This window comes from Manis pentadactyla, chromosome 3 (assembly GCF_030020395.1).
Source record: "Manis pentadactyla isolate mManPen7 chromosome 3, mManPen7.hap1, whole genome shotgun sequence".
Lineage (NCBI taxonomy): Eukaryota > Metazoa > Chordata > Mammalia > Pholidota > Manidae > Manis > Manis pentadactyla.
In genome coordinates, this window is record NC_080021.1 from 47,842,592 (window position 1) to 47,869,407 (window position 26,816).

Below are 26,816 nucleotides of genomic sequence, written 5' to 3' on the forward strand. Positions count from 1 at the left end.
GCCTTTAGTTGTCTTATTCCTTGTAAAGCATAGTGGAGAAATCTTACGAGCGTAAGCTTTTCTTCAAGATGGGGCGCTTCAGATCCTAACGTGCCCCAGCCTGGCTGCTGCTTCCTAGGAGAACCAGCAGAATGTCACTTTAAGGAATAGCTACTATTCCCTGTGGAGGGGGTTCTGCAGACCGGGCACCGGAGGCCAGGGTGAGGAAGTGAGGACCAGGAGAGCTGGAGAGGCCACTTCAGGCTAACTTCATGTGCGTAATGTTACTCTGAGCCCCCTTGAATTTTTAACTTCGCTTCCCTTAATCTGCCCAAGGCCTTTATATAAATGGCTGTCCACAGCTGCTGCAAATTGATTTATCCCCGATAAAGGTCGGGTTGCTGACCAAAGCATTTTCTTTCTACCCTCTATGTGAACTGAAATCTGTTTTGCAGGGTTTTTTCCCTCTTAGTTTCCTTTTAAACATCTGTACCGTTTTTAAGTGCACTCGGTGGGTTTTATTATCATACCCTTCCCTTTGCATAGAACAGGAATGGAACTGGGTCTGTGCCCAGTTGAGTCCGTCCTCAACAGAATACAAATTGACCAGCTCCTCTGTGATAAACGGTTTGTTAGCGTTGGGGGCCTCCTTTTAGTTTATTACAGCACTTTGCCTTGACCATGTGAGTATTCTGTTGTGCCCGGTTTATCCTGTCACACAATTCCTTAGACAAGGTCGCCAAATATCATTGTTTGTTATACCATCATAGCCCAACCTGGGTGTTGGTGTTAGCTGTGATGTGCACAAACAGTAGCAGATTCATAATTCTAAGGATTTCTTCCCCTGGTTTATCCTTAAAGTCTAGTCTAGTTTAACATTATGGGGTTTTCAGATAGCATAGATAGAGCTCATTTCATTTTTCTTTTTACTGATGGTTATTTTTTAAGGGAGGGCTGAAAAAAAAAATTTCACCCAAAATTAATTAGGGAATCTTACTTTGACTCAGACTCTTTTTTTTGCAGCCAGGATGGATCTTGAGGAAGTCAATTTACCATTGATTTACTTGTACTGTAATTAATTAGCATTTGATATTTCTTTGGTTTATTCTCTCAAAAAACAAAATTCCAAATAACCAAGGAATCAGGCTACTTCTGGGTGCATAAAAAACTGACATCTAAGATTGTATTAAGAGAAGAACTTTATGTCAAAAGTCTTTGCTTAAGCATTAATTTTACCACGTAGACATCAGTCACTTTATTTGAAAAGCATAATATTGAGTGGGAGAATCTGAGTATGAAGTTTCTCCAGTGTCCACTTCATACCTAGTAAGAGCAATGGAGAAAACAGTCTGTTTTTTCTTACGTTTGGACAACTCAAAGCAGACCAGAAGTCTTTGAATTAATATTTCCTTTGTAGACTTAGTCTCTCACTCACTAATACCTGCTAATAATTTGATTTTTAAAACGGTCCTTAAAGGACCATCCTAATTAAAAGCATTCTACCTGCAATAAAATGTAAGTAAACTGTTCTATTAAATTGCATGTTGCTGGAAATAGCAGGACAGTGTGTGTTGCAGCTAGAGGACTGCAGCTTTTTAATATTTTTACAATTTTTCCTTTCTCAAGAAATGTACAATACTGCCCTTGATGTCAGTATTTGGTGATGAGCTCTCTCATCTAGGGTGTTAGAATAAATATTTGCAGGTAAAAGACCATTTCATGAATTTCAAAGAAGTATACAAATGTAAGGTGCAATTATCATTTATTTTATTGTAAAATAGAAGCCAAAAGAGAAAAAACCACTTTTTTTTCCCTTTTAAACATTGAAAAGGCATCATGAGAAAGAAATGCTTCCAATAGGAATACTGGTCAGTGGTTGTCAGTTTCAAACATCCTTCACTGTCAAATCCTGTTTCTCACTTCTTTGATATGAACATCAGCTGACAGTCACTGAATGCAAAGCCTTCTTCATTGAGGTTTTATGTAGGCAACATAGTCCTTCATAGCAAAGCAGTCTGAAAAATTGGCACCTGCAGGATTTGCATGTGAAAAAAACTAGTCAGTTGCATTTTACTGGAGTCTTGTTACTGTAAGTTATGTAAGTTCAGTGAGGAAAGCTATTTGTTGCTTTTTGCCCACTTAAAGTTTTTTGTTTCATGGACATCTTATTCATATAGTATTCACAGACTATATTGATAGTGTTCTCTGGCTTTAGAAAAGTTATTATGGAATGGAGTAATTTTTAATGAAGTGCTTATGGAGTGCATTTACAATCATAGTTAATTTTTTACATGTGCCTTAAAATGATGACTCCCTACCACTTTCAGAGTAATGTATTAGAAGTTAAACAAATGCATAAAATTAGGTTAACAAGTATCTTCTGAAAATAATCTAAGATTTCAAGAGGTATATATATATATATATTTCGTTAACAAGTTAAAATCTATAAGAAAATAAATTATACCTTTCATACTTCTAAACTTCAGGAAAAATACTGCTTCCCCCCACTTGTTAAATTTTGTCACCTAAATACCTCTTAAAATACCATACTTGGCCCTATTTGTGCAAAATAATAAATGAATGTTAAGTCAACTAGAACACCTTTGTGAACCTCAGAGTATTATCCATCAGTGGGAACATTTTATCCAGAATAAATTATTCCTTATTATCTAAAACGACACCTTCCAACTTCACTTTTTTACAGCCATTAATAGAAGAGTTCCTAAATAATGTTTAAAGAACAGTGAACATTTTATTAAAGCAAACATTAGTCCAGTTTAATGGAGGTAATTGTAAGTGATAAGACAGAGCAGGTTATCTCTGTGTTGTTTAAACAGAAGGAGCTACTTTGCACGATTTCCAGTAGCCATCTGTAGAAGAGAAGGGTTTGCACCTGTCTGTCCACACTAATTATAGATTAGGGCCAAAGAAATGAAATTCGAGGAGGTTTTCAGCTAATGAAATCCATACTGATTTTATTGTAAATGTGTTTTATGTAAAGAGGGTGATGGTTGAGTTATGAGTGAATAAATTGCTATGTAGCTGCTAGGCACTTGGTTCTGAAGCACAATTCTGCTGCATTAACCTTTGATATTAAAAAAAAAAGACAAACAACTTAGACATGGATGCTAGCCTTTGTTTGGCATCCCTAGCTACAGTTTAGTGAGCAGCAGTGAGGTTCAGTGTACAATTGGAAAATGTGCTGTAAAGCAGCTTAAATGTTAAGAATATTCTAATATTTTGAAATGCAGATGGAAGTATAAGGTAGGTTTTAACTTAGGCATATAAAATATTAGAAAACTAGAAAGTCTTTTTTCTGCATTTCAGTTTCAGAGAAATTAAAGCAAATGATTGAGGAATGCATTCTGCAATAAAAGGTCACATGAATGTCTACCACATCTGTTTATAGTAATTATGAACATAATTAACATAAGAATTACAAATGAAATAATGACAAGCTGAGCAATGAGATATTATGCCATAATGGTCATATGTTGGAATTCGCACATTATAGCACACTAGAATTCACATACTCAAAGAAAGAAAGAAAGAAAATGCTTGATTTTTATCTGAATTAATGCTTCAAAACTTATCTGCCTGGGGCAGATGGACTTCTTGCTTTTATAGGAAGGTAACCTATTATTAAGAAAAGAACTACTTAAAATTAAGATTTCTACTCTCTAGCCTGGACTTTAAGACAGCTGTGATTATAGAAACCACTTTTTGTTGCACACTTATTCTGTGATTATACTTGATTATTATATTGCTTTTTGTTCTCCCCTTAAATTGAAAGCTTTGCAGCAAAATGTTTGCTTTGGAAGAGAGTCATGGATTCTTCCCATTTGAGAATTGGTTGATCTTTTCTATAACTGTGAGCCAAAAGTCAATGAACAAACAAGATAGTAATAGAAATACTGTGCCTTTACAAATAAGAACACTGGCAGATTAAGCTTTCTGTGCAATTCTCTTCATGCCTTCAGTATTTGGATGCTTTTATAAGAAAAATGTAAGCCTTTTTTGGGTTTGAAAGTAGTGCATTGTTTTGTTTCTAATAACGTTTTTTTTTTTAAAGAGCATGTAATGGAAAAATCGGTGGGCATTTGTATGTATTTTTTCTTCCTAGAGCTGCGATGAATTTATGAGCATTTGCATGTAGTCTGTGTCCAAATTGAGAGCTAAAATGTAAGGAAGTGTATGTGGTTGTGTCTGGTTGGTCTGAATGCAGTTTTCTGTAACAGCCAGAGAAAAGGTTAAAAGTGACCTTTAATGAGAACGGAAATGATACTCCAGAAATCTGTTACTGAATTTAAAACATGTAAGAATGACAGGTTTTCACCCATTCAGGGCTCACCCTATTTTGTACTGTGTCCTGCCAAATGGTTTACTTTTTGTCCTCATACCCTTCTCTATTGAACCTGGTCACTTTTTGAAGATTTATGGAGGAATACTACCTTGTTCTCATCTCAGTGATACCACGAGATTTTCCACATTATTGGATTACTGGAGGATTGTGGCAGACCCCTTTTTATCTGACATGCATTGCATGACAAGATTTTTCACAAGTGCCCTTCCCCCACCCATGCCAATCTTTTTAGATTTTGCTTTACCTATCAAATTCCCTTAATTCTTTTCTTGGGGTGGGAGCATGGGCTGGAGGGACCCACTACACAGAAAACTGTGTTTTGGTTGTTCAGGAGGAGAGTGCTTGCTTAAACAGTGCCTTCCCTAATTTTCTAAAGGGCTTCTTCAAATTTGTGTCCTCCAAGAGGCTGGCTGCTAGCTCTCTTGCTCTTCAGTGTTTTTCAATACTCAGTAACCTCACTCTTCCCTGTCCCCAATTTTGTCCCTTTACATGGAGACCCCACGCATAAACTATTTTATACCCTGAAGTTTCACTGTAGCTGGGGCCACAGCGTGTGCCATGAACAATTAGGCATTATTGGCTGTTTCCTTCTGAGCTCAGTCTTCATCCTGCAGTCAGAGCTTCTTAACCAAGCTGCAATGCCTTGAAATACAGTACAACCAAAACCTCTTCCTCCCCCCTAGTAGAAGAACCTTCTTTGCTGCATTATCTGCACTCCATTAAGGATCTGATCAGATACTCAGATTGTCTGATGGGCACATTTAAAAGTGAAAAGGGGCTCCCTTGGGACTACTCAGGTGTGTCTCCCTCCTGATCCTGATGGGGGGAGGAGGGAGAACTCTGGTCTGACGCAGGAGCATTAGCCCCTGCTGCTGCTTCTCTGATTGATTCTTGGGCTCTGGGTGGGTGAAGAGCTGTGAAGCAGCTCAAGCTCAGATTGATTACCTCAATTTCAAATTCCCACCTCCAAAATAGACTTTCAGATGTACACAGAAGGAACCCACTTCCCCCAGCACAGTTTCTGGAGGTGGAGCAGGTGTCTTAGAGTCACCTGTAGCCACCAATCACAAGTCGTCCTTATCACAGTGATGCTGGCCACACAAGTCGTCTGCTCGGAACATTAAAGCCCAGAAAAAGGAAATACTTGATGTCTGTGTCCACATCTGTATGCATGGGCTGGGAGGAGGGGTTTGTTGGAATTCAGGAGTATTGGGGTCTGAAAAGAAAGGGAAAGAACTCCCTTTGACGTTGGTCTGGAAGGCTTTGTAACTGCTGTGAGGGCTCAACTAGACTTGTTTTGCAAATTGTGGCCATTTGGATGGAGGTGAGATGGTAAACGTCTCATTGTTATTCTCTGCCATGAGAGAGCACTTGAATCCCCCTCTGACCTTGACAGAACCTCCGAAATGTTCCTGTGTAGCCCTGGAGCAGGAAATACAGTTTGCTAGTCTGAATTCTTCCCTTTTTCTCTGTGTAGTGGTCGTTTTGGAAAGGCAGGAGATCCCCACCCTGGCTCTCAGCCTCAGCCAACCTCAGGGCACCTTGTCCCCACTTGCCACCCCATCCTGGGCGCCGAGCCCCCACCCACTCGTCGGTCTCCTCCTCCAGCCCGGGTCTCCCCCACCTTCTTTTCCTCCCTCTCCCGCTCTGTCTCACACGCACCCTCTGTTTATTTTCCTGCCTCCATCTGGGCCCTGCTGATACTGTAATCACCCTGATGCACGTGGGCTGCTCTCCTCTCCCTCCTGCGCTCACACACTCACTCACACACAATGTGCCATCCTGACAAGCCTTTTACTTCTGATAAGCTCCGATGTGTGTTTAATGAATACAAAGCCGCGGTCTGGGTACCGCCTCGGCTGCGGCCGCCTCTCCTGCGCTCCTTTGCCAGAAGGTAATCTCCGTGAACGGGAGGGGAGAGCAGGGGGAAGGAGGGGTGGGAAGGAGCAGGAGGAGCAGGGGGAGGCCGCCTTTCTCTTTCCCTCCCTCCCTTGCCACATGATTCAGAAGTCGATAAGACCAGGAGAAGTGAAGATGTAACATGTTATCTGTCGCTCCTCTTAGCTGGCGGAGAGAATTTACATTTAAAGATTAGCAGAGGGAGAAAGAGAAATCTGCCTTTTGTTGTGTGGGGTGAGGAGGAGGCATCAGTTCTGGCCTGGCCGCTATCTCCCATCACCTCTGCTATCCAGACAGGACTCACGGAGGTGAGATTACCGGAGGGCCTTATCTTTAATTGGGTTTAGTTTTGCCGGTCTGAATAGGTTTAAAGAGACTCGATAAAGGGGGAACAATAGATTATTTATTGACTGGACGCTGAAGCCTTTAGATGAAGAGGAGAGAGAAAAAGCTGCTGAACAACTTGATCAGCTCATTTTTATTTTTATGTTAAGGTGAGAACTGTCTCCTTTTCTGGTGCAAGAAGGACCATCAAACTTAGGCAAAATTTGAATGACTTTTAAGTGTCTTACTTTCTCTTCACCCCCACCCTATCTGTCCTCAGCACCATGTCCCGGATTTTAACAGGAGTTTCGTTTTGGACGGAGGAACTCAGCAAAAAAAGGGTGGCGGTTGTTGGAACTGATATTCGTGTTTGGTTTTGTGTGACTTGTTTTGAATGGGTGATGAATTGATGCTAACGGGGGTGCTTGAGTGAGAAAGGCAAAGAAGCCTACTTTTAATATGGAATTAGTTAATTTTATAGTATGGTTTCATCTAGGTCTAGAGAAAACAAAATCACTCCAAGGCTATTAAGTAGATTTGTATTTTGGGTTTGACCATGGAATTTTTTCCTTTGGAGTCAGTTTAAAAAGAAGGTAAAAAAATGTTATATCGACTGAGTGTATTTCAAGAAAAAACATCATAGGGTCAACTTTGGAAGGTTCCTAAAATGGGTAAAGTGGAAAAAAATAATTATTTTGTCTCCTACACATTGTCAAGATAGGTGATTTCACAGGTAAATATGATCCAGTAACTAAGAGCCTAATTAAAATTTGTTTAAAGCCAGGGGCATGTTTCCTTGTTGACAGCAGCAGATCGATTGGGGAAGACAATAGAGTTCCATTATTTCACTTCCATTGACTGAGCATATTGACATTTCAGGTTTGCTCTTGGCTCAGTGAACATGGTGAAACACTGAAATTCACAGACCGACTGGCCAGAGTGGCACATATATTACCGTGTGTTGTTTTTGCCTTCAGGTTACCTTATCACCCAGGCAGAATGGGAATGGATAGCCTGGGATCCTTCAGCAGGGGTAGAGTCCTTTTGGCTAAGAAACTGACAGGTAGCATGTCTTAGGAGCGTCTTTGATTGTACCCAGAATAGGATGTTAACGATGAAATACGTGAAGCACTTTTATTTAAAAACCTGAGAAGCAGCCTACTTTGTCTTGCATGTTGTACATATGAGAATACCCATTTCCAAGATGTACCTTCTCCAGAGGTATTTACAGTGAGTGGGCTGGTCACATCATTCAGGTGTTTACCAGCTTGTGCTTGGGTGACATCTGTTCTTCTCCAGTCTGGGGTTCAGCACCTGCTCAATCTGTATCTGTTAAAACAATATGGAAGGCCCCTTCCAGGATTGGGCCTGACTTTGATTTTTTTTGTTTCCTGTTTTCTGGTGGTGAAAATAGGTGGGTGAAATAGGAAAATGGGATATATATATTTTATGCCCATGTGCAGTAATATGTAAAGATAGAGATGTGTATATTCAAGTGAAGCCAGAGATAACTGTGTCATCTTAATGCAATCTACCCTCTTATAAGTATGAGGCAGACTTTGAGTCAAATTCAAATCATACAAAAAGTGAGTATGGGTAAAACCAGAAGAGACTTAACATTTTTTAAAAGTTTAATGAAAATTTAAAACTATTATGAATATGCCTTATATACAGCAATTATTGCCTTCAAGTAGGCAACTGATGCCCTTTACAGCTTTTAGAACAAAACTAGTCCTTCATACCATTTTCATGAAAATGTTAGGTTTCTATTTGATCAGCAGGTGTTGTTGAGATGAAAGCCATGTGTAAATTTTCAGAAGGCCAAAAGTGTCAATTCAGAAAAGGAAAGTGATAAGAGAAAATGCAATCAGTTTTCCTGTTTTCAATTTGTGCAGGATTTGAAGAGCTGTTTTGTTAAACTGCTACATCTGCTCCAATATGAATATTGAACTACTTCCACTAAAAATAACAACCTATAATTTGGAAGCTATTGCAGTCTTTTGTTAATGTGAGTGGGTTATTTAAAAACAAAAAAACAAAAAAAAAATAAAAAAAATAAAAAAGGACAGTTTTGTATTCTGACATTCTCTTGCCTAATGTGCATTTTCATTTGTTGGCACTTTTATCCTCTGCAGATAAATGGTATTATGCAATTAGGACTTCATCTTGTTTTACTATGAAAGAGGTTTACATAGGTGAAAATCCTGGTACTATAAAAAGGGTTCACACAAAACAGAATTTATTTTAAATAACCTATTTAAATACAGTTATTTAAAATAAGATAGTTACTTCTTACATTCTGTAATACTACAATTTTTAACTTCCTGTCAACTTATAACAAAGTTAACAGTATTCTATCGCATACTGAGCATTCTGTGATTTATTTCACCTTTAATATACCTGCAAATGTAAGTTTAAATTAATCAGGGATATTTTACCTAACAGGGCTTTCAGAATAATTTTTTTCATGCTTAAATAAAATGATTAAATTATGCTTGAGTGCCCACATACAAAAGCTTAGCTTCTGTGGTTCTGCTAATCAAGTAAGTTTTATGGACAGGGAAAGCACCACATTAGAGAAAAATTGGATGCATTTTACTAGTGACATTTCTAGGAAGGACACATTCTTTTTAAATCAGCCAGTATTAATAAGAACGAAACTCTAACACATCTTAAGTGATCACAGTAAAAATAATCTTTCATCCCAATAATAAGAAAATGCATGGCAATTCTGTCCATGTAAAACCGGGCATAGAGTATTGAGGTAGAAGGGAGACTGATGAAAATTGGATCAGGTTCAGTATTGACTATCCACAATTGCAGTTGGATTGACTTGTGGCTATAGTAATTTGTCCAGGGTGAGATGTGATCACTGCTTAGGATCAATTGGAGGCTATGTCGCTTGTGGCTCCACACTTCAGTTGCCAGACACACCCTTCCCAGATAAACCCAGGACAGATTAAGTGGAAAACAGACATTGGGATCCATTAACATGTTGCATATTAACAAGTGCAGTGTATCTTCTGAAATACCAACTCAAGATGTAGGTTGAAGAGCAATAGTGAGTGTGTGCTGACATGTATGTAACCAAAGAAAAATGCTTTTAAGGAGTGTAATTTCCAGTTCAAAGCCAAACTGTGGTGTGCTGTGCTGGCATATTTTCAGAGACCTGGCCATATTCTCTGGCACAGCACCAAGTACTTTGCCACTCTTGAAATGACGTGGAATCACATACCAAGAAAGTTTATTTCACAGACACAGTCCCATCATTTGGTATGTGATCTTCCAAATGAGATGTTTTGTGCTGAAGCCACATTCAATGTTGAAGCCTTGATACCTTCTGTGGCACCAACAGGGGAGACTTTTTTGTGACTGTTTTCAAAATGTTTATACTTTATGATGGACATCCAGGCTTTTACCTCAGAACCACTTATAAAGTGATGCCCCACGGCTGAGGTTTAAGGCATGAGATGCTCCTGTTTGAGTTTGAAAACGTTTAAAACCAGTGCTGCTTAGGACCACTAACACTGTCACTGACTGTAAGAACTCTTCTTTTTAAAATCCCCCTGCTTTGATAGTTTTAATTGAAATTACCTGCATAGTGTAACTCATGGATGGATAAAGTATTTTGTTTTTGTACATTTCATGTTGGTCAAGATCTCTAAGACAAATCAGTATTTGGGAGAACAGGCTTTAGAATATACACTTTGTGTGTGGCAAGCACAGCTGAAAAGTTTTCCCATTTGTTTAATAATCTCAGCACCTCCTCTTGTTGGTCCTGGGGGAGAGGAGAGGAACTGATTAAAAAAAACTCGAGTCCTACTGTGAGCCTGGCTTTAACCTTCACATATGTTGTCATCACTGATTAACCAGCATTTCACTTTCTTCATTTCAAGGGTTTCCAGCCGTGGCTTAGTTGCTTTTCTGTGGCTGACCTTGTGCTCTTCTGTAGAAAAGTGAGGTTTTCTAGTGTTCCCCAAATTAACTGCCTACTTTGTTCTCGAGTTCTAATTATTAGGACCTCATTCTCTGAATACCTAGGGTAGTATTCTCCTTAGCAGCCATAATCTATTCATCTACCGTTTTCTTATGCCCTCACCCCAACCTAGGAGTCAGAGCCGGCTCCTAGCTAACAGAGATCCTTGGATACACCTAAGTGTATGTCCATCCGTATCTCTCAGTACCTCCTAATCCAGGCTTTGCCATTACTTAATCTGTTCCCTCATCAGAATACCACCTTCCTACACTACATCAAAGCTGTGAGGACTCGGCCTGTTTCCTGTATCTCATCCAGCACTCTGGAGCTGTCCTTTGCTCAGTGTCCCTAGTCCTTGAGGCTTGTCCCATCCCAGTTGGGCATGCCTGTATCGTGATCTTAGCATCTCCTGTTTCACCAGGGCCAACTTCCTGATCACTTCTTAAGCAAGAGGAGAGACCATTTTGAGTTGACAAACAGTGGTTCTTTTGTGTAAAAGCACTCTTTGTTCTAAAAAGGACCTGGTGTGTGTTCATTCCCCTGACTAGTAGGTAAACTGGGGTCCCTTTGCAGTTCTGTCACTGCCTTGCTGGGTGGCCTGGGGTGATGTCCAGCCCTCAGATCAGTTCTTCAGGAGAAAATGAAAGTCAGACTTAGTTGGCTTTCAGGAATTTCCCATCACTAGGTGAATTAAAAGAAAAAAATCAGGTGAATGATAGAGGAATAAATGAATGTTTATGTGGCAAGAAGCAGGTAAAGATTTTAGGTTTTGCACAAGGGAAAATGACCTTTATGCTTTCCCCTCATAGTTGCTAGACAAGATGAACTTGGTTGTCTGGGGTCCTGAGTGAAGGGCTAGAGGCTCAAGCATGGTGCTGATGGGTTATAATTACCCGGCATTTGCCGTACCCCATAGTCTCAAGGTTTGGATCTAAGTCACTTGGAAATTTAGAAAACAACCTCTTTAAATCGTTTTTGGAGAGAACTTGGTAAGTAACACTTTATTTAAAGGAATGGGGCACATTTTTGTTTGGCTAGACATCTGTTCTTAAGTCAGACTGAAAAATTGTAATGAACTTGGGCTGGATTTATTTGGAATTTCGGAGCTACTGCAGTCTTACACTTCTGATTTGGTTAAGGTGTGAGCACTTTGACATCATTCAGGACGGCCGTAGAAACTGCTGCTTGCTAGGAGTATCGGACTGGCAGGACTTGGATGTTATTTACTTCCATCTGTCATTGAAATGGAAACCACAGGAATCACTGTTGCTTCCTAGGTTGTAGAAGAATGTTGCATTGGCATTCAGAGTTCAGTGGGAGGCCAAATTGAACTTCTTTGCCACACAAGAGAATGTCTTAAAAGTATGTGTGTAGTGAACTCTTAGTTGGTACCTGACTTGATTGGATATTAGAGACATAGAGAATCAATTACCATGGGTGTAATGGCAGTCTGTCTAAAGTTCAAGAGCTAGGTGGCCACTAATAAGCAGCATTGTCAGAGCAGTTATAAACTAGAGGTGGCCAGGTCTGTTAGAGCACTAGGAGAGAAAACTTAGCTCTAAGAAGCTATTATAGTGTTTGGGAGGTCTGATCCACTGGGCCTTGTGGGAGTGTACCTGTTGAGATTCAGGTAGGTGATCAGAGAGATGTTAGGAAAGTAGAAGGGTAATGGTACCTGTAAATGCTGGCGCAGAGTTGTGGTGCTAGGGAACTACCGCAGCAGCACTGGCAAAGCATTTCAAATGCACTTCCGATTTGGCAAGAGGAATGTCAGAAATTGGGAAGTCACCCCCCAGTGGACATTGTGAGCATGGTGCCGGTTATGCTTTAAGTGCAAAGTCTTGGGAGGTTTGTTGGTCTGTTTGGCTAAAACTAGATGTGCTTCTTTCCCTAACCTCAAGATACAGGAAGATGTGAGCTGTAAGACAGGTCATGAAAGACTGCTAGTTTATTTTCTGAATCTCTGCATATGTTATGTACACAGTGATGAGCAAACACAGCTGGGAAGAACAGCAGATGATATTGGGACTGGAACTGTGGTGTTTATCAGACTGACGTAGTAATCCTTTCCTGTGAAAGTGTTCTTTTTAAGTGACTGTTAGGATTCTGTAACTTTTATCATGTGTCAGACAAGTATTCTTTACTACCCAACCCCTTTGCCTACCTGTCACACATTTTCAGTCTCATCTCTTGCTACATTTATTTAGAAATGAGATACACATTTGCCCTCTGATGGGAAACAAATGTGGACAATGACTGCTCATCTTTTTGTTTAAATAAGGCTAGGTAGGTCGGTTCAAGTCTAAATAGAAAGTCAATGAGATCATTCGCCATTGACTTGTTCAAGTCGAGCTTTGTATTGGCTACATGGAGTGGATATAAAATATCAGAGGAAAATAAAAATGAAGAACAATAAAATGAGTGACCTACTAAACCTAATTTGACTATTTTTTAAAGAAAGACGTACACGCTTTGGGTAGTCCTGGTAGTAATAACACTGTAGAATATTTGAAAGAATTAAAATTTTTACTCTTGATTGTAAGTGTGAAGTCAGTTACACATTCCTAAATATTTAATGAATGCCTACTATGTGTTCAGCAGTGTGTTAGAGAAGAAACAGAGGAGGTAGTAGACTCTGTTCTCACTGAATGATTAATGTGCTCAAGGCAAATAAAACAGCTGCAAAAGATGGTGGGGGCTGGTTGCTTACCAATTAAATGGCACCATAAATGAGATCTTAGAGACAGGAGTGAGTTGGAATTTCAGCTTAAGACAGAATTTATCAAGGCATAGTTAATGTAATGAGGTTGTAGGCAGTTATAAAGTAGGAATGGGAAGTGCAGAAACCCCGAGGTGTGGAGTGTTGGGGTCAGGTGGGAGGCAATGGAGAGAGAATAAATTAATGAATGAAGAAATTAATGAATCTGCCTCTAGCAGAAGGGACCCTTGGGTGATTATTGGGAAATGAGTAGAAAGATCATGAATGTCTTGAATATCAAACTTTCTGATTGAAGCTCTATCCTGAGTATTTATTTTATGGGGAAAACTCGTACAGGATCCCTCAGGGTGGGAAGTGGCATGGAGGGTGTCCAGGTTGTATTCAGGCCCTTCGTTTGTCCGCTTTCCTGAGAAAGCAGAATAGTTCTGCTTTTACAACAAATAGATGTTGTAGTTGGACTTCTTTGAACAAAGGGTGTCATAACAAAACAGGTCTTAATAAAACCAAAGTAAAAGTAAAAAGGTTGTTCTAGGAAAGGGTTACACATGGACCCAACTAAAGTTGTGTTTCTGGAGAGATTGTGATGGGCCAAATGTGTTGGAATGGGGGAATGACTGCAGGCCAGGGCCAGGTGGGAAGTTCACTGTAGCAGTTTAGATTTTAGATATTATAAAAGGATGACCAGGCTTGGGCTTGTGGGTACAAGAGGCATTGCAAAGGCAAAATAATTAGAACTTGGAGATGGAAGTTGAGTTAGAGTTGACAACTTGGGTTCGGTGTCCGGTGCTGTCAGCTAGTGTGCCAGAATTTGGGAATCACTTTGGATGGCAGCCTAGCCTCTCTTCTCTCGTAAACTCAGAGTCTTGTGACTCATGGGGGCCCAGCCTCTAGGAAGGAGGCTCAGAATGCACTTGTTTATCCCTGCTCCAGGGGTTCTTGTGGTCCAGTTACTTTTGGGAAATGGTGACAGGGCTGTCGAGTGGCAGGTGTGTTGTATAGAATGGTGCTTGGAGGATTTACTCACGGTCTCTCTGGGACTTGGTTCCCCGTGTCTTTGGCTCCTTGCATGGATTTCAACCTGTATTGAGGTTCCCTTCTTTTTGTAGGTACCTTTGGACTATTTGGGAGGACAAAAAGTGATTGGGGGTGGAGGCTGGGTTTGGATCCTTACCTTAATTGTTTTACATTTATTTTTCAAATGCTGAACTTTCATTTGCGGGATAATTTTGTCATTCTGTAGAGGACACAAGGCAGGGAGCCGAGAGGAAGGAGACAAGGAAGAGTTGATAGAAAAGCAGAGGTGGTGCTTACAAACCAGTGCCTCTCAGACTCGGGGCTGGTACTCTTGGGGAGGAGCAGCAGAGAGTTATTATTTCAGGGGTGCTTTGAACCCACATTCATTTGTTTAGGACCCCAAACATTTTCTGTAGACCAAATACTTTTTTATACAGTAGCATTGTTCAAATATACTATAAGTTAAAAGAACAAAAATGTATTCAGAGTTGAGTGAGTTTAATAGAAGCTTGTTTGTAATTTTAGAATCACCAGATAGTACACAAAATATTGTCATGTGTAAGACCATGAACTTTGTTTTAAAATGGAGGCCTCATTGGAAAAGTAAAAGAAATCCCTTTTATATGTTAAGGGATGATAGTGAATCCTTAGGATTGAATTGCGCGCTGATGTCTCCCTGTTTAAGGCATTTTAATTATTGAAAGAAACAGCACAATCTTAACCAGTTTCAGGACTTTTAGGTTTGGTTCATAATAGTATTTTCCAGGTCTTTCACCTTGTTTTGTCCAGTACCATTTAATTGGGAACATCCTGGCAATTCTTTTTACTCTTTAAATTGTAACTGAGTTTGAATTTTGTGGTTTTGTTAAAATCTGTCAAAATTGAAATTTTGAAGACGTTTTTCCTCTGATGTCATTTGCGCTTGGTAAGAATTAATCATGCCTATGTTGAAGAGAACCTCAGCATAAAAATCAATCTGTAGGTTTTAAAAGAATGAGCCCAATTTATATGTGTTGATTTGGAATCATTCCAGAGATACACCGTTAAATGGGAAAAACGGGGAAAAGAACAATGTGTATAGTATGCTGCATTTGTACAAAACAAATGCATGCACTTCCACTTGGGGAGGTAATGTACAATCATCTGACAACAGTAGCTGCTTTTGGGGAAGAAAGTGGGGCCCAGACATTGATGGTTGAAGGAGACTTTCTTTTGTGTCCCTTGGTCCTCTTGAGTCTTTTTGCAAGTCTTGTTCCTGTTTCGGTTGCTGTAAAGTTAGAGGCTGTGGGGTCAGCCTGGGGCTGACTGGCTGTGGGACCCTCCCTTCTGGGGGACAGTGGTGCTGCTCTGTACTCTGCCTGAAGGTGGTTGAGTGTGGAGGTGAGGAGACCCAGCCCCCAAGTGCTCTACCATTTGTTGAACCTTCTGTATTCTCCCTGTTCATCTGGATATAATTCTTGTCTGGAAATAATTCTCATCTGGATGATAATGGCATGACCTCATAAGGTTGTCATGAGAATTACATGAGGTGATATGTGTGAAGCATAACCATCAGTAAAGGTTTGTATATTCTTAATGTCCAACTTGACCCCTCTGGAACTGTCCACCACTGTCTTCTAGAAACCCCCCTGTAAGACCTCTTCTCTCTAGGTGTCTTTCCCAGTCACCTTCATTCAGCAAATACTTAAGGAGAGTCTGGAGCTGTTTGATGTCTGGGGATAGAGATGTTCAAGATTGACAGTATTCCTGATTTGCTAGACTTTTCTCATCTTAGCCTTAATTGAGACCTATTTCTGTAGGCAACCTACTTTGTCCTCTCCTAAGTCTCTAATGAAACCACTCTCTGAAGCCTTTATAACCTCTCTTCCTCAAAGATAGAATTTATCATTTATAACCCCTTGCTGCTGTCCATGTGATTTCAGGCTGCTTTGCTGGCTTGTAAGCTTGTTGAAGGTAGGAGTCTGGAACTGTTGGGGTCCTATTTGATGCTTTATTAAATATTTGCAGAAGGCTCATGCCTTGAACTCAAGTTATTAATACTCTTCTGAAATACTTCACTGCTAAGAAAATGAAATCTTTGTTTCTAAAAGCATGTTGTTTCTTTCCCAATCTCTATACACCTTGTACCCTTTCATTGTGTTCTCTTACAGAATGTACAGCTTATTGCTGCCATATTTTGGCTTTTAAGTTTCAGCAACCAAAACAGTAAAAAAACCCTTGTAAATGATCAGCCTTAGGCAAACTGAAGCAGTCGTATTGCTGGCATATTCATAAATGCACATATTGACCTGCTTCCCCCTGTCCCCCCTGAAGCTCACAGATGTACTTTTTTGCCAAGAATGAGCTCCCTGAAATTGTAAGGAAAATATTGTATGTGTAGACATACCTACAAGCTGAAATTGGTCCTTTGAACAGGGACCCAACAAGGCTAACCACAGTTTCAGTGGCTCTGGGCTTGCCCTGCCCTGATCCCTTAATTGCCAGGGGCTCTCTTCCCTCCTCCTGTTGCCCAAGTTTGTTCCCTGGACAGATCTCTAGGCTGAGTGCTTTGCCTCCTGCTCCCCAATATTCAGTCCTGTCTTTTCTGATGTTATATGGGATTCTAACTCTCTGCTACTTGATAAAACTAGACTTAAAAACTGGCTAGTATGACAGGTCCATCTCACCACAAGCTTCTGCCCCTGAAAATGTGGAAGTGAGTGAAGAGTCTTACTGTTTTTCCTTCCAGGTAACATTTGCATTTGAAGAGATGTTTCAGAGGGCAGGCTTCACTTCCTTCATGCAAGTGCCTGAGCAGTCTCAGAGATCTGCGAGGGGAGGAGACATAGTAGAAGCCTTCATGGAGTGAGGGTCACATATTGGCTTATTTAATACTCCTCTGGGAGTGAGCTCATTTTACAAATCACTCCTAGAAGTCTCCTCACCTGCCTGAGGCCACCCTGCTTGAGAGGTGGAGTGCGGATGGAACCTAGAATTCCTTACTCGCAGGCTGTTCGGCTCCAGGACTCACTGTCACTCTCTTGTAAGTCTTCACATCCTACCACCTAGGAATTTTCCTCATGAACAGGACCAGCTACACAGATTGCAGGTGGCAATTACACTAAAGTTAAAGTGGAAAATCATCAAGACTGTTTACTGCACTTAGAAAAGTTATTGTTTAGAGCATTAAAAAAATACCACAGTTTTACAAGTTTCTGAGGCAGGGGGAGGGAGGAAAAAGGGAGGAGAGATACCAGCTGATAAGGAGTTGCAGCAAGCAGACCATGTTTGCAGCTGGACAATTGTAGATCATCCTTTGAGATGTGTGACCATCAACCATGAATGCATCTACTTTCAAAGTCCCATTTTTCTTTCATGTGAAAGTTACCAGCATGGAACAGATGCCTTTATTTGGAGAAACCAATCTTTGGAAATAATTGGTTTTCTCTTTTCTTACTCTCAGAGATGATCATCTCACAGATGAAATTAGATGAGAAAAAAAAAAAATTAAGTCACAATTAGTTTGTGGTATTTTTTTCCTTTTTACTGCAAAATGTTTCAGGACTTGCAGCGTTAACTCCACGTGTTTTGGTATTGTTGACTGATCATAAATACTTTGTCTTTGTCACTAATAGTATAATAGTGGCTTTTCCAGAGGAAAACATTGTACCAGGTCATTTTTGAGTAGTGACCTAATGTTTTTATTTTAATACTTTAAACCATAATATTAAAATAGGTACTACCACCTTTCTAGTAGCAAATGGTAAGGACATAGCACATGGGATAAAAAACTCTAGGGGCATTAAGATAGGTATTTTATAAATATTATCTTCATACTCTCCTGGTAAGTTAGTTAGTTATTGTCCTATTTTAGAGATTTACATCTGAAGCCGAGAGGATAAAGATCAAGTAGCTGACGTGTGTTAAGAGCTGAGATCCCAGTCAAGCCAGAGGATGAATGCAGTGGGTTTGTATGTGGTCAGTGTGTGTAGCCACAGTCATTTTAGGGTATTTTATTTCATTGAAAATTAAATTATATCTGTAACAGGAGAGACATTGAAGGGATTTCTACTATTTTAAATTGACTGGCTTGTTAACTCACTGGTCATCCTGTATTGTCAGCAAGACTAAAAATAAATCGTAGGTGTGTCGTGTGCCCTCTGATTAATTTGTTCTTTAATATTTGAAGGATTTTAAAATAATGCTCGATCAGGTAAGAAGAGGAAGGGGCTTGAAGAAAGACTAGATAGTATTCCATTATCATTTATTCCTTTGTTCACCCAGCCAGTGTTGAGTGAGCACCTGTGAGCCAGGCACCTCACGAGGCGCTGGGTCTGAAGACTGAGTGAGCATGGCCCCTTCCCTCATGAGCCTTGGAACGGAACGAGCATAGTGTATCAAGGGGGTCTGAAGGCATAAAGAGAGTAAGATGGGGTCTCTTTCCTCCAACAGGGACCTCAGTTAGTTAACTCCATTGAGAGAGAAATTTATGCATAAAAGCTATTAGGGTGCAAAAATCTCAATCATAAGTTTAGTCATGGGGATGAAAGGCATATAGTCATTAGTTCTATCACATCTTTCTATGTTGATAGGACTTATATTGATTGGGATGTGCATTTAATAATGTTTATAACTGTCAAATGACTGTTGTATACTTGAAACCAATACAGTAGTGTATATCAAGTATCCTTCAATTAAAAAAAATATCAGGAAAAAAAAACCCTAGAGTGAATTTACTCCTTAAAGGTGGTACAGAGCTTATCGTGCAGTTCTTAATTTTGTCGTCTTACTGCTCAGTGTGGGTGAAAGGGCTAGCCTGGCAGTCTGGGAAGCCCTGGGGTGATTCCCATACTGGCTGTGTATGCACTCGTGTACTGGTGGGAGTGGGCTCAGATTAACAGTATCTGGCAGGAAAAGGTTGCCCAGCCTGACACAGACCTTACATGCCATTCCAGTCTGAAGAAGGGAAATGATCATGAGCCTCAGGGCTGGCCAGGAAAAGGCTTGTGAAGGCCACAAGGGATTGGATTGGGCCTTTATAGTGTTTGGTTTGGTGGAGTTCTTTTGTTTTATTTTTGTTTGGGCTTCTGCTGTGTGCCAAGTACAGTCTAAGTGTGGAGGATAGAGTAATGAGTAAAACAGACCACTGCTCTCAAAGAACTTAACAATTTAGAAGTGGGGAAGGCAGACAGATAATGAAGACATTAATAAGATTGTGGTAAATAGTGAATACCATGTAGTGGGAAGTGTAGTGAAGACATTTAAAAACCAGTGAAAGAGTGATGGGGCACTGGTGGTGAGCCTGTATTTTGGGTGGCTGGGCCACTCATCTCTGAGAAGGTTACATTTGAATGAGAGCTGAGTGTTGAGAAGGAGCTGGCCACACTGCAGTCTGAAGAGGCTGAGGTGGACTGATGAAGCCATAATGATGAGAAGACATAAATCTCTGGGAGTTTATCCAGCGAAGAGCTGAACCCTGAAGGGCATATTGGAATAGAGGCTGAAAGGTGTAGGTTATTGCCAAGTTTGGAGCATCTTAAATGTCAGAATGGGCAAGGCTAAGGGCTGTGTGTTTCCATGCATCTATCGGGATGCGCAGTTAGAAGAGAGGAGAACCTGATGCGCGGATGCCGTGGGAGCTTAAGGAAGTTTGCGTAACTGGGACATTGAAGTTTAGTTCATGTGACCTGTGATGAGGGGCAGCCAAGTAACATAATGGCCCTGTCACTTCTTGTTGGGAGTTGAATGTAGTCCTAATGGGAGGCATGTGTGGTGTTCAACTGACTTCTTCAGATCAGGGGGATACAGGGAACTTGTCCTACAAAATGAGAACATGCAGGCTTTGACAAAGGCAAGCTCCAGTCCAGTGTCAGGGACTGTACTTTTAAGATAATGTTTTCTAAGTCGGAAATGATATATAACAGGTTCCTTTTGTGGTAATTCCCCTTGGAATAAAAAACTATGTTTTTATTAACGTAAAGAAAGTCTTTGTGCTATAAAATTTTTTTATGAAAAGAAATAAAAGTTAGGGTTTGATTCCATTCAGGTTGATAGATAGAAAAGAGGTATGTTTAAAGGCTCATTTTTTGGAATAACTATACATTTATATTTATTCAAAGAAAAATTACCACAAATGTTGATACAATTCTCTAGAGAAATGTGTTTAGGCAGTGAAGGGATTCCTAGCAGTGATTGAGAAACACAGTAATGGAGAACTGCACTTGATCTTTTTTGAGGTTGATTGTGATGTGTGTAGTCTTTACATCCTATTAAATTTTTGAAAGATAAACTGATACAAGAGTGATTTGCCAAGGCCAGCAACTCTTCCTTTTAAAACCTTGGCTCAGTGTACACATTGAAGGGATGGGGGAGTAAGATAAAAGCATTATAAATATGAGGTTAACTGAATTCAAATAGAAGGTTCTCTCAAGTTATTGCATTCCTTAGAAAATAAATACATTGCGCATATGGTTAAGATTGATCAAAAAAGTATTCTGTATGCCAGTGATTACATTCCCATCTGTGATTAAGGTTTTCTGTCTGCATCTGGTTTTCACATTATATTTCTGTAACAAGAATCCTTTATATAGCAGAGTTCACTTTCTGTATTTTCTATTAGCTGCAGCTTCAACTACTGCACGGATAGCAGATTTACACATGTGGTTTTAATTACTTCATACCATTGAGAAAAAGTAATATTTGTTTGGGAATGTATGTTTTCCACAATTTCCATGGTAATACAACATGTTGAGCCTTTTTAATAACACTCTTGTAGAACTACAAATTGTTTGAAGCAGTCTACTCTAGGTGGACTTTAGCTTTTAAACTTTTCTCAGTATGTATTCCCCTCATAATGATCTTTTATAAATTTGAGGGCTGAGACTCCGAACAAAGCAATTATTAAAGACAGCGAAATTTTGCTGTTATTTGTGCATGATACAGACTTCAGTGTGGAATTAGTATCACAAATGTCTGGATGTACATTTCACAGTGCTCATTACCATGACTCCATTTATTATTTCATACTAGATGACCATTGAATATGTGGGATGTATGGGGCATAAACATAATACTCCAAAGTCATTATTTTCAAACATTATCTCCTTTCTGTGTGTGTGTGTGAATTATTCTATTGATTGTGATATAATGTTTCATATAGTTATGTGGGGAAAATCCTCATGGGTAAATTTAGACTTACAATGTGTATTGAATGTATATATGCTATGTTAACATTTAAGAATTTATAAACATACACATTTAAAATATTTTGTAACACTATCTTCCTGCCAACTTTTCTCCATTCACTTAGAATACTCTGATTAAAATAGATACAAGTTAAGTTGAAAAATAAAACAGTATATTTCACATTGGGGGATCATGTATAATTGAGAATTTTTTCTTTTAAAAGAAGTATATCCACATAGTAATTTATGTACCTCAAAACTGAGATCCGCTACACCCAGACATTCAATTTAGCTGTCTTGTGAATGAAGAAGATTTAGACTCTAGGGGATTTGTATGTACTTCATTTCTTTTGTTAGTTCCATGGGGATTATTAACTATGCTCACACAGGCTCGATCCACTTTTGTCAGTCTCTCTTATGTCTTTTGCCGATGGCACAAAATGTTATAAAATACCATGATTGAATCTGAGAAGTGTCCATTTTCTTTTCCCAATAATATTCATCTTCTATTTATAAAATATTTATATCTTGATATAGAAACATTGGAAATAACAGAATCATGGAGAAAATTACCCACCTATCTTTCAGAAACACACATCTAGATTTACTTCTGGTCTGCCCTCCTTACACCTCCCCTCACCCCCTGTATTTGAATATTTATATATGTGTACATGTATCTATGTATCTTGGTCATTTCCTTACTGAAATTTTTGCTCTATCATTTGTTAATAAAATTGTAAGGTTTCATACCAAGCTAAATGTTACCAAGTTCTGGCTGATTGTCTTTAATCTTTGTTGAACTTCAAGGCAATTTCTGACTAACAAGTACCTAGTACTGTATTTTACCTAAACATTGCTTATTTTATTTTTGCCATAAAGAATAAGAAACAACTGATTGCATGATAGCAGATTCATAGGTGGCATATAAAGGGCATTGTTTTTAAACAGCATCTGGCTTTTATATACATCAGAGTATTTTCAATAATTTTAATTTTTAGGAAGTAGTTTGGTCTCCTAAAAATATTAGCAACACTTCTAGTAATATTTTTTGAGACTGCTTTTATGAACCTTTTTTCTTTAGTATTTACTGAGTTCCTACCTTATGTGCATATGATTGTATTAGAGTTATATTTCATAGTTTATAAGAAATAATATTTTTTCTGTACATAGTAGCGTTAGTAGTAATAGTAGAGGAGTAGTAGATATTCAGTAAATGTTTGAGAATGGATAAGTGAATGAATTTTAAAACTACCAAATTTACAGGAAAAATGATAATATTTGGATTGTTTTAGAGGAAGAAGGAAAGTAGTAGAAGTTTGTTGATTTGATAATATGATTCACCTATAATTGTTGTTACTAATGTCTTAAAACTAGTTGATTACATAGGTTATTCATCAGTGTTATCAGTTGTTTTAGACTATTTTTGGTAATGATGGCAATGTTTAAAGTGGTGAAAACAGAATGGAGACCACTTTGTTTTGCAACAAGATTTGACTTGCATGTAAAATTCTGTAAAATGAATACATGTAAAGCCTCACAATGTATTCTAAGGAAATCATAATATCTGACAGATTATTTAATTTTTTTTATCAAAACAGGTAAAATCTAACATGTTCTTTTAAGGGATTCATATACATATGTTTTTAAACCAATTTAAGGAAAGATGAGTTGTCAGGTTCAGAATGCATCCAGCTCTGAGTCAGATGATTGGAGAATTAAGAGTCGTTTAGAGAATGTAATTATAGGAACTGAGAGAATGGGGATTGTTTTGGATTCTTCTGATATTGAGAAGAGCTTGTATATGTTTCTTAAAACTGGTCTAGCATTATCATGTAAGTAAATGGGTGTGATACTTCAGACTGGTTGTGATATATGCGTTTTTTTTCCCTTTGTTGTTGTCAATAGAAAGGATTGATCTCTGAGCTGGTGAACATAATATCTGTCCCAGTCAGAAAAGGAGAAAGGAAATTAGCAGAGCGATTGGTGGAGAATGATATCTGTCAAAAGAAACACTTGGAGAGCACTGAGTTTAGTAATAGGTGACTGCCGGAAAAAAGGGAACTTTGAATATTGTCAAGGTAAGGAACAGATAAATATTTTGATTTTGCAATTTACTTACAAAAAAAATCAATCTATTATTTTTTCAATAAATTATGATTGTGAACATTTTCTCCTCTTTTCCTTTGCTTGTTGATAAAGAGCCTGTATTATATATTTTTAAAATTTGTCTTTGAAATCTTTGTATGTGGGATTGGGTAGGAATCTATCAGCCTGGCTGTGGGAACCCTAGTTTGATAGCTTTGGGACTGAAGATACCAAATGATCAAGTACCAAATGTTTTTTCCCACCTTCTTCTTGTTGCAATGCTTCTTGCCATGTTTCATAATACATCTGTTATAAGCTGAGCAATACTTGGAGTTAAAGAGTAAAAGCTATGCCATGATTTCTGTGTTTATTGTAACTAGAGATGGTGTTTTCTGAAACAGTTTGTTGACTAAATAGGGAAAAAGTGCTTTTCAATTTATTATTTCTTCTGATTGGTACAGATTTAAAAAAATATTAACCTTTAGGTGAATGTTACTTCTTAAGCAGAATTCATGCCTACAGGCACATTTAAAAAAAGTGTTGTTAACATCAGGAAAATGGCACATATGAACTAAGTATATTACCATTTAGCAAGAAACTTCTTAAAGTACGTTTGAAAATTAAGGGAGAACCCTGAATTCCCATGATACGGAGAGTTGGTGCCTCCTGTGGCCAGCCCCATCAGGTGTTTCGTCAGCAGACTGGTGCAGAAGCACAGATGAATAAGGATAAACAGTACTGAGACAGTTGAGCATTAATAGAAATGTTGTGTAATACTGGTTGGCACTCTGATGATTATGAAGGGATTTTTGAAGTTCTCTGACTTCCTGCCTGACTACATGGAAAGAGGGATAGCACAATATTTACCATCTGTGGGCATGGTTCTGGAAACATCATTGCTGGTGCCCACCGCACATTATCTACTCTTGTAATGCCTACAAATACTTTTTGGCTTGTTCTTAAAGTTGTCCGGAAGATGTTGGCAAATGACAGTATTTTTTGATTGTGTTTTTGAAACGATGGAGGAAATGAAATAATTCTCTGTATAATTCTAGGTTCCTTTGAGATATACTAATATTATATATTTCTCTTCCTTTGATCACCCCTTCCTCATACTATAATGTTCTACTGTAATTAGTGGGGGACATACATTTAGGAGTGAACTCAAGGAATTCAATTTTATTAAGTAGTTGAAATATCTCCCACTTCTATCTTCTTACCTTATGTACTATTATTACTGGAAATTAGCTTTTTGAGAACTCTAATCTTGGTTGATTAGATTTCTGAAGTCCCACATAGAAAGTATAATGTCAACATCTTAAAGGAAATAAACTGATGGTAATAATAACAACAGCCTCTGCTTGGGAATTTTTTTCTTGTCATCCTCCATCAGAAGGGAGCTTTTATTTTAAAAGAGGATGTGCCTGTTTGCTCTCTGCCTTATGTATCTTTTTGCAAATTGGAAAGGATGTTGGATTAAGAACGTGAGCATATATTGTGGATCAGTTGGCATGGTTTTCACAGCCCCTATCCTATTACAATCATAGTCTATTCTGGTCACGTGGTATCTGGGTGGCCCACTGGGAGTGAATCATTGCAGTGTGGAAGATCCACATTAAAAGCAGAAATGCATCATGAGGATATATATTTTAAAATGACTTAATGTGTGTTCTAATATGCAAATACTGAATCCATAGCATCAGATGTCAGAAGTACCATGTTGCGTTTCTTCCTCTTTCCTGTACATGTGTGTGCATACATACTTAAAAAATTGTGTGTACACACACACAATATTATTGTGTTGGTCTATTTTACAACTATTGAGATTACTGCTGGGTTTTATTTTTCATGTGGCATTGATTGCTTTTCCTTTTTGTAATCATAATGGATATATAGGAGTATGGGGTTCAGTCTCATGTTGGCCCAAGAAGCAGAGAATAACAGAAATGACGTACTTTAAATTTGCAAATACTTGGACTCCACTGGGATCCTTTGGTTGTAATTTGGAAACAGAGAAAGCAAAGAACTGTGTGTGAAGTTGAAGAGTTGGGGCTGTGAGGGAGAACGGCCTGAGGTGGCGCCAGAGAGTCTGGCCTGGGTGGCCAGTTCGAAGCCCAGGGGGAGGTCGCCAGGAGACAGACCTGCTTCTGTTACAGAGGCCAAGGGGGAGAATGACAGCCACCAGCTTAGGTGGAAGCTGGTTAAGGCAAAATGCTTCTGTGTCCCCCACTCCCCCGAGTTTTGAAGCATACCCAAAATATGCACAAGGCTTGGTCCTCTTGACTGTGGTTTGAAGCTGTTTTCTTGTAAAGCTTGCTTTTGTGAGGAGTGGGTGGATTTGGGTTATTAGGAGTGATGTCTGGTCCAAGAACCTTGCTCTTAATAAGCCTTTAAGGAAAATACTGATACAAATATTACTATTTGGCATACAAAAATTTTCATTGGTTGTCTAACAGATGAAGGGGGATAGCATGGGATAGAGGAAACTTTTGTTGCAAGTGGTGTGTGTTTATGTTCATATTATGGAATGGTATATTAATATGGTTCCAGTTTATTGATACTGTATGGGTTTCAAAAGCCAACAGTGGTATTTTCAAAAAGGGTGATTTTTAAACGAGTTAATTTAGATGATGCTATACACCTTTAAATATTGGTGTCTTTGTTAGGAAAAGAGGAAATATACTTTCTTATGCAAGATTGCTGGTTTTTGAGAGCGCCCGCATTTATTTTTAGTTTTTCTTGGTCATGTTCTAGGAGTCTGATAGCATTAATGGGCTTTACCCCACATGGAGCTTTGAGCTTATTGTAGCAGTGCACACTGATCCCAGGTCAGTGTGATGCGTGAAATCAATTTATTTGAATCTCTTTGCCTCTATAGGAATTTGGCAGCATGCCAGTTGTTTTCATTTAATGTTCTTTGTGTTCAACACAGACAAGCAGGCATGCTTTTGTATCCCTCTCTCTTTTGGTCTCTGTCTCTTTCAGCCAGTTTTTTACTCTATGGATTTTGAGGTGAAGGAAGAATATATTATTTATGTGATTCTAATCATTGCTTAATGTGTGTTTTTGTATACCTATAAAGTTGGACCACGTCCTTATCTTTTAAGGGTTATTTTTTATATCCCTAAGTTTTAATGGTGATTTTCTTTGTACATGAGAAATATTTTAGGGTTTTGTTTGAAAAAGATTTTTGATGAAACATAAGAAACCAGATCCTGGCTGGTGTTTGCTTACCCTAATGCCCATGATCAAAATTGAAAACAACAATATTAATTACACAGCAAATGTTTAATT

General features: G+C 38.8%; 1 protein-coding gene across 1 annotated transcript in view; it reads left to right on the forward strand.

The window, feature by feature from the left end:
- The first annotated feature begins 300 nt into the window (after nt 1-300).
- RUNX1T1 (RUNX1 partner transcriptional co-repressor 1) overlaps nt 301-26,816 on the forward strand; it is a 130,571-nt gene continuing 104,055 nt past the window's right edge. The window contains 2 exon segments of the mRNA XM_036932850.2: nt 301-6,210; nt 6,212-6,236. Coding sequence (XP_036788745.2) covers nt 6,115-6,210; nt 6,212-6,236 — 121 coding nt within the window. The 5' untranslated portion in view covers nt 301-6,114.